The 9,620-nt window shown below is 31.4% G+C and overlaps 1 protein-coding gene across 1 annotated transcript in view; it reads left to right on the forward strand.

Moving 5' to 3' along the window:
- LOC129959136 (putative uncharacterized protein DDB_G0289263) overlaps window positions 1-9,401 on the forward strand; it is a 73,183-nt gene extending 63,782 nt beyond the window's left edge. Inside the window, exons 3-5 of the mRNA XM_056071961.1 lie at window positions 3,302-3,463; window positions 4,674-5,323; window positions 6,577-9,401. Coding sequence (XP_055927936.1) covers window positions 3,302-3,463; window positions 4,674-5,323; window positions 6,577-9,244 — 3,480 coding nt within the window. The 3' untranslated portion in view covers window positions 9,245-9,401. The remainder of the gene's footprint in view (window positions 1-3,301; window positions 3,464-4,673; window positions 5,324-6,576) is intronic.
- The last annotated feature ends 219 nt before the right edge of the window (window positions 9,402-9,620 follow it).

The following is a 9,620-nucleotide window of genomic DNA, read 5'->3' on the forward strand; positions in this document are numbered from 1 at the left end:
CCTCTTTGATGGTCATCTAGAATGCACATCGAATGGGGAACTGCAGTCGTTTCAAATCAAAAGGCATGTCGGTGAGAATAATAGGAATGCGTAGAATAAGCACATTTTTTCCATTCGAATTTCCGTTAAAAATAGTTGCCTGGTTCTTGCCGCATGTTGGTCTTCTGATTCTGATGCGTGTGATCAGTTAGTGCATAAACGTTGTCTTTCGATTCTTGCCGTATATTGATCTTGAGATTCTGAAGCACGTGAATTTTTAATTCGTAAACGATCTGCTTCATGGCTCGCTTGTCGTTCCTCGTTTGTTTCAAAAGCTCGAATTCATTTATTTCTACATGCTGCGCTGGTAGATCTACTAAGTGACGAATGTTTGGGAGGCATATTTTTTGACGAAGCAATTAACACGATATACGCTTGTACAACCTAAATATCGTTTGCCAGTTCACTGAATAAATAGAACAATTACTGTTTACACAGGAAAATTTTCATTATATATAACTTACCGTGATCGGCATCTATAATAATAATTCTATTTTGTATATGTGAGATAAACTCTGAATAATATGTGCGATTCGCCGCAGCTAAAATATTGTGCATGTGGAATGACAGTATCTTGGGTAGATAACTATTTATTAATGAAAAGAAAAAAAATTAGCTCTTGCACTAAATATTTTCGATTTCATTTCACTCACATTGATGGCATCAATGATAATCATTTTATTTTGTTTGATATATATGCGATGAACTCCGAATGACATGTGCCGTTTGTCTTTTGTCGACTGTCAATTTTAAAATAATTTTAAGTCATAGAAGCGTATGAAACGACTTGTTTGTAAATTTTATTGTATTCAAAACAAATACTAATAATTGCACTATGCCTATAACCCTTGCGCAAGTGCAAGCAATAAATTAACAAAGTTTTATTGCAATCGGATGAATGGTACGGCAACGCATAAAATAGGAACAAGCAAAAATTCATTTTTTATGTTAGATTAAATAAAGTCACGCTTATGACAGGTAAAAACTGCTTTAAAGAAACAGCGACCTCTGTGGAACGTAAAAGCAACACACACTATATTAAATATTTTACGATTCAATTTTAATGTTTCCAGTTGTATTGAATTTTCATTTTTATTTAATTATATCGTTTGACATTGTGTTGAAATTGAGCTTTGTTGTTTACCATAGCATTCATTCCGTGAGAATAGTTTATTTTTATTTTTTCATTTCGTTTTTTTTAATCTTTTTATTTTTTTTAATGCAAATAGTGGTAAAATTAAGTTGTGTTGATTGATTTTCATTTGAATTCAAATTATATCGTGAAATAGATTTCCCCGGAGTGATTTGTTTTAGCGGATTGAAATATTTCGTTTATCTTTGCTTTGGAATTGAGCTATGCTGATTGATCAGTTTTTGAGTTAGTTAATCAAACTTTAATACTTAAATAAATTTAAAAATTAAAAAAATAGTAATAATTATGAATTAATAAAATCTATATAAATAAAAGGTAAATGTTCGTTATGATTAAGCCGTTGTTACATTCTAAAGTGACAACATAGTACATATAGAATGCGAGTAGAAAATCCTTTAAATGACACATAAAAAGAAGCGTGAGCACATAAAAAGAATCGTTTGACATTGTGTTGAAATTGAGCTTTGTTGTTTACCATAGCATTCATATTAAGATGAATGCAGTTGGAAAATGTGTCTGCTCCAACAGTTTTCTAATAATTGACAATTGTAATCGGTGTTACACATGGCATTTTCCGCAATGTAATGCTCATTTCCAACAGAGTTACGAGAGAAATATAAATCGCAAATGGCAGCAGATATTTTACGCAAGAAAAATTCAAGTATAAAGATGAGTTTCACAGTAGAAATCTACAACGAAGCGTTGATGCTAGCAATAATCGATCTGCTGCTGCTTCATTCGAAATAGAATTGCCTCGTAGTCAAAATTACAACACGGGTGGTCTTTTATCGTATGTGCAATCAAATATTTCTGAATTAATGTTTGGACAAAAAGATTTTTACGATCAAATCATGCAAATTGTCAATAATGGGGTTGGAGAAATCTTAGATGCATCAGAAGGAACTGGTAAAACGTTCCTATTGAGGTTGATTTTGGCAGAAATCCCATTCCAAAATGACATAGCCTTACCTCTTTCGTCGTCCGGAATAACTGCGACATTGCTACCAGATGGAAGAACTACTTTCAAATTGCCACTGAACATGCAGTTTTCACCTGCTCATTCAATGCCCTCGTGCAACATTTCAAAAATATCCGGAAGAGGGAAGTATTGCAGAAATGCAAACTTATTTTTTGGAATGAATGCACAATAGCGCACAAAAGATCGCTTGAGGCTCTTTTGTATGGAAATATCAGGCCATTTGGAAACAAATTAATATAATTTGCAAGAAATCTTTGGCATACATTACCTGTTATTTCCTCCATCGACACCAGCGGACGAAATAAATACTTGCCTGAAGTACTTTACTTTATGACGACACATAATGAAATTACCTACAAATATTGCGTATCTAACAGCAAAAACGATCGATCAGCTGAGTTATTCTCAAATTCATTGCTGGAAATTGAGAACGGATCAGACCTCAGAATGAACTTCATAGCCCCATAACTTCCGTAATTTAGTGACGCCAAAAGAAGAATTATTTCAAAAAGTATTTTCCAATATTCAAATCAATTATAAGAAAAACAGTTGACTAAGTGAACGATAAGGTCAAGAACAAAGACGTCTACGAACTTAACAATATTATTCAGTCTTACATTCAAAGTAAGGTAATTACATACCAATCCGTTGACAATTTTGTAGAAGCAGTTAATTATCCAACAGAATTTTTGAATTCGCTCGATCTACCAGGGATGCAACCACACGTAATGCATTTGAAAATTGGTGTGCCTATTATCATGTTGTGAAATATCAATCAGCCAAAGTTTTGTAATGGCACACAACTTACAGTAAAAAAGTTAAAGAGAAACTTCGCAGAATCAACAATCTTGACAGGACCTTTCAAAAGTCCTCATTCCTCGCATTCCTATGATTCCAACGGATATAACATTTTAAATTAAGAGATTTTTTTTATTATTTCTTGCTTACTCTTTCTTGATTATTCTTTTGTTTTTATAGTTTACTTTCAACCATATTCCTGGAGCTAATAATTAGAGCCAAAGCTGTTCAAGTACTAGTAAAAAAATTAAAAAAACGTTACAGAGCAAAGATTAAAAATTGCTTATATATTTCATTCTTTTATTTTTGTGCAATGTATTTATGTTTTTCAGGTGCGTAATTTGTACAACTGTCCTCATAATAACAATACAGAAAAGCCGACTGATATCCAAAACGACATGACAACCAATCAAGTGTCATCCACTATAGTGCCTATAGATGTTAGCGGTCAACCTTTCAATAGGATGGCAACTTTTAGACGGTCTCTCATTCATGTATGCTGATTAACTACTTATTTTATTTACTTAAACAGTTATATTTTATGCATTTTCTTTCTTTTTTTAATTATGTCTTACGGCGATTTAATTAGTACAGTTAAAGCGAAGGAAGCTTATATTTCCTTGTTCGATTAAGCCTATAAGGCGTCACTGTCGTCCTCTAAAAATATTAGATACATGTATTTGTATTGTGATTTATCAGTCATTATCTCTAATGATAAAATAATATTCTTATTTGCAGTTAATAATAGGCATTTATTTTCATTGTGATAATGAATGTAATCTTAATTGATTACATTTCGTTAATATATCTCTTTAAAAAAAAAAAAACATCTTTGAAGAGACTTTTTGTAATGAGTGATAGTCATTTTTTTGGTTCCACCCGGATTTATTATTTTTAGATCAACATAAGAACCAAACGAGAAGTCGAATTCTCTACTTTTTTTTCTTATTTTGATACAACATCCGCATTTCATCTATTGTTACTTACGGTACATTAAATAAGTAATTAGTAAAGGAATTAGTACTGACTGAATTAATACTGAAATGAAATTTTATTATTTTCAATTAATTAAGCAAACCATCATAAATTGTTTTAGATTATGCAGTGATATCGGACTTTCCAAAACTACTCAACAATATTTTTTATTCTTTCATTTGCTTGTAGATGCGTGTTGTTCCCCATCCAGCTCTGCAGTAGTTATCTGATGATTACACCACAACTGCCTATACATACAGTTGTATTCAAGCGTCTGCACGCGCAAATGTTCAGTGCACTGTGAAGGCATTCGCAGACTCTTCATTTTCCATTCTTATGGCAAAGCGAGAGGTGCCACAATGAGAGCCGAAAGGGCTGCCACAGATGTTTAACATGAACGTGGACATGATTATGAACACAATACATAAATTAATTGTCTCGTGTCTTCTAAAGCTACTTTAAAACCTTCTCAGCATAAAAATGTTTCTTAATATTCATTAGATTTCAGATATATTTATTTACAAAAATATATATTTTATGAAATGATTCAATTTTAGATGTGTTCTTGGGTTACGCTAACAAATATTGAAAACTTCGAGAAAAAAAAATCGCTGTAAATATTTTAAGAAATTCTGCTCTAAACACATCGTGATACAAATTTATTGTCTGCACACGCGAATAATAAAGCCATCTCAATTATAATTAATATATTTATATTTTCTATGTTAGGTGGACTTTTTTAATCGAAGAAAGAAAAAAAAAGAGAAAAGGAGGAATACAGTAGCAGAAGGAGACACAAAAGAGCTGAAAGATGTGCTACATAACATCATCAATGAGGAATGCCAGCGAGCAGTCATGGCAACACGGACTTCTGAGAAAAATATTTCTACGTTTGAATGTGATGGTCATTCAGAACTGCAAAATAATAATAAAAGAACAAATAGCATTATTTCCAAAGAAAAAAATAACAATTCTTCAAATTCAAATATTTCTCCGTTTCAAAACTTCAGAGATTGCATTACACAAGCAGTTAGTTCTGAAGAGCAAAATAAGATAAATGAAACTGTGAAATTAGATTCAAAGCCTCAATCATTAGACTTTAATAAATCAGCAGCCATGAGCAAAAGAAGACTAAAAAGTCATATCCCAATCTCAACAGTTTCAGCTGCCATGAATGTCGCAGTTGAAATGAGACAGCTGAACAGTCACAGAAAGATAGAAGATCAATCTTCGAGTGGAAATTGGAGCTACAGCAGCGATATCAATTCGTCGGATTCTGAAAACAAGACTAATTCTAATGAAAACAATAGATATGCAACAAAAGATACTGATATGAAGAATGTTGATTCTTCAGTTTCAAATAACAAGGCTAACAACAGGTAATTTTTCCAATAAAGGATACAAGCTTCCAATTGTGGTTCTTGATTTTCCATTAGCTAATTTCATTTCAAATCCTATAAGTATTGTAATTCCGAAAAAATGCAATGTTACGATTTTATGGCATTGCTGAAAATTGTTAAACACCTGTATCAACTTTATTATTTTTAAACTGAAAACAAAAACTAAAAAACATGGGAATTTTAAAGAATAAATTCACATCTGTAATAAAATTCAGATGGCATTGGATGCAATGGTGTACATTCGATGAAAAGAAATTTAAAAGATCTGAAACAAATAATTAGCTTTTTTTCAAAAAAACATGAAACTATTTACATAGAAAACCTTTGCTTAGAAATTATCATTATCAATAATGCGCTAAACAGTATAAGATAAATGTACAACCTAACAATATTAAAGATGAGATACTAAATTTTTTCCATGCATATTTACCTGTATTGATGCATTTCCATATTTATTACGTTGTCATTTAGCCTAATGGATGACGTATACGGTTATAGGTACCATTTTCATATATATAGATTTTGACTTTCCCATTCATAGCATTAAAAGAGATCAAAGTTGTATGTAAGCGTTCTCGTCGATAGTGCTATTTAGAAAAATTAATATTAATTAGTAAATGTTTTAGATACTTAATTATTTATCATCTTGTTTATTGCTGACAGTAACACAATTTAAATAATGAAAACTATATGGATTGTCTTTCATTCTGTCGTATAGACTCATAATATATGTTTATTAAAAAAGAAATCAGTTATAATTCTCAGAAATTATTATAAATTGTATTAATATACTTTGCTTCTTTTTGATAATTTCTTTGTTTTGAGTTTTTTTAGAAATATATTCTGCTAATTTCACGCCATTTCTTTTTCTTCAAACCTGATAGATACTCTAGAAAACATTTTATAGTTCATTGAACTTAGATATAAATATATGAATAAAAACACTAAAAAAAATTCAACAAAACGTAAATATTGGAAGAAAATTTAACTTGAACCTTTGCTTGGAACAACAAAGTCTTATTGTATAGAATATAAGCCCTTTCAAGGCAATATTTAGCAAAAATGAGTTCTTTAATGACAAAATGAACAATTAAGTGTACAAAATGCAAAAATTACATTTGAGGTAAAAGGAAAATGCATGAAGAGAGAACGATCTAAAAATAAAGTTTTGTGCCATAATAATTTATACTTATCTCTGTTAACTATTAATTTATATTTATCTTATGTTTCAGGTTTAAAGCAAAGTTCACTGAATCAGAGGAATATAATCCCAATATGGTCAAAGAAAATAAAGAAACGGAAATATCAAATTATACGATCTTAAACAATAATGCTACACATAATGATGAAACCTCTAATGGCACATCAGCAGAATATGACGTATTTCTTATTAGTAGTGATGAAAGCGATGATTCTTCGGATATTATATTTGAGAATAATTATGGATCATCATTATCTGTCTATACAATAAGTGACGGTAGTTTAAATAGTCTTCTCTCTCAGACTGGTACAGAAATGACTTCAAGCTCTGGGACTTTAACAAGCATAGGATTTGAACCTTTACCTTTACCACCACCTCCACCGCCAGCAACAATCGCCGCTACAATAAAAGATGCAGCTGAAAAAATTAATCTACCTGTGGCTTTGGATAGTGACTGTAGCATACAAAAACAAGTAGAAAATGATTTGAAAAATAATCGCAAAGAAACAAATAAGCCAAGAATCAAACAAGAATTAATTAAAAAAAATAAACCTCAACAGAAATCTTCAAAATCTCGGAAAACAGAGAAAGCTGATTCATTTAAACATCCAACAGAGAATCAAAGGAACCTTTTTAGTACCCTAATAAATATAAAATCAAGAACAAAAGAACAAAATAAATTTAAGAATTCTCATAACAAACTAAATAAACTGCAAAATCATCCTCATATTAATATGTATGGTAATAGTTCTCCTAAAAATGTCAAACCTTTACCTTTATTTTTAAAAGAAAATATATCACCAATAAAAGGTAACGAATCAAAAAACTACTTGAAATCGTTTTCAACTAACCAAACAAAATTAAAGAGTGAAATTCAACTCGAAAACAAGTTTAGATTTAAAGATCAAGAGTTCCAAACTCAGGTAAAAAGTGATACTTCAATGTACAAAACTCATCCGAACACATATGATATAAAAGATTCATATATGAATAAAATGGAATTACCTCTTAAATATGCACATAAAGTTACTGTTACTCCAATCCAAAGACGAACAATGAATGAGCGTAATAATTCTTTAGCTTTGTGTAAGAAAACCTTGTTTAAAGAAGACAGTGATCAGCAACTAACTACTGAATTCAGTAATAATTTTAAGTATGCATCAAATAGAGAATATTTATCGGACTTAAATAATAGCGAATTCTTTTGCAAGGAAAAACCTAAATCGCAGAATCCCATGACTTTACAACCCAAACAAGCAGCACGAGTTCTTTTGGATCCAGAAGGAAGAGTAATACATTGCACTAACTCTTTAGATCGTAGGTTATATACGATTCCTCCTAAAAGCTATGCAAACAATATAAATAACAGTAAATCTAATAATTGGGCTGCTAAACGAGTAATTACAAAAACAGAAGAAACAATTAATGATCTATACACTAATCAAATTCAGCACCATCTAATTTCTGTAAATACAACCCAGAGTCTCAATGATCCTCACTTCATCGCAAGCAGCGTGCCTAATTCTAATACTGTTGCACATGTTGAAAGATACCATTCAAAAGAGCTAGAAATAGAAAGAGGATATCATAAAAATCCGATATCTCTTCAAAAAAATGCTACAGAAAATGTAAGTTCTAGAGCTTCCATTGGTGCAAACTTGATAAGGACACCGTTTTCCGAACCTATTCACAATCAGAATAATCCAAATGAGAGAGTTAATACGAATTCATTTCAGAAAACTCCAACAGTAATAACTCCAGATCCTAACATTTCAGGACTTCCAGTAAATGAAAATACTCTTACCAAACATAATATTGACTTGCATTCAAAACGAATGGAGCAGCTTTGTGGTTCTCAGCGCGAAAAAAATAATCATTCATTAACAAAGAACAGTTATTCTCAAATATGTCCTCAAGGACATGTAAATAAATCGCATCACAGTACTATGTCCACTGAAGATTTATTTGCTGTAATACATAATTGCAAGAAGCGAATGAATATTAAAACAGATTCTGATATTTCAATCGCATTTTCATCTCGTTCATGTTCCCCATCATATCTTCGTCCAGCACCATCTAAAGGCGCATTAGCTGAAACTGGTTTTCTTTCACCAAGAAATACATCGAGTTTCGACTGTTCTAGAGACAGGAGAAGTTGGGCAGATTTCAGGTCAACAAACAGTGCAACATCTGAACGGAAATCTTTAGCCAGCGACAGATTTGGTCCAACTAAGCCAACGAGTATGCATGATTTTAAAATGTTGCTATTACAAGCAAGAAGCAACAGCCAAACCCTTGGTCCTCGGAAATCAGCAGTAGAGATGCTCAAAATACCTTCGCCACTAGATAAAGCCCCAAGAATCACTTCTGCACCAATCAGTCTTTCACCATGTAGTTCCGTTGCCTATTCAGTCCCTAGTTCACCATCTTCAAATTTATATCTTCACAATGGACATTCAACTGTTCCATTCAAAAGAAATAACCGAGCGCGTTGTTCTCTACAATCGCGATACACTATGTATCCCCCAATATTTGAAGACTGTTCGGAAGATTCTGAAAACACTCACGATACCTTACAACACTACTCTGAAATAAATGCATCATATTCGGAAGAGATAAATACAAGTGCCCAAGTACAGCATACTGTGAATAATGTATCTGGTGACCATACAGTGCATGATGTTAGGATTTGGCTGTAATATTTAAAGAGAATTCTGAAAGGAAATTTCCATGTTTGCTTTTTAACTATTTATAATTTGAGCACGATGAGTGGCATATATCTTTAGACATTTTATTGAATGTTCTTAAATAATTTCTATGTAGTTAGGTAAGTGAAATGAGAAATGTATAAATAAAGAAAGGACTTTTAAGATATTTGTCTTTCAATGTTTTTAAACAAATAGCAATTTCATAATGCCAATATTTTGTGTCTGGAGATTATTAAATGTTTTTTAAGCGATGTAAAATTCTATCCTAATACACTTGTAACAATACACTCAATATTTTAAACTAAATGTCTATTTCTTTTTAAATGTATAGGCTACAACTTAAAAAAGTATTGAATTTTAGCCTTCA

Source organism: Argiope bruennichi, chromosome X1 (genome assembly GCF_947563725.1).
Source record: "Argiope bruennichi chromosome X1, qqArgBrue1.1, whole genome shotgun sequence".
NCBI lineage: Eukaryota > Metazoa > Arthropoda > Arachnida > Araneae > Araneidae > Argiope > Argiope bruennichi.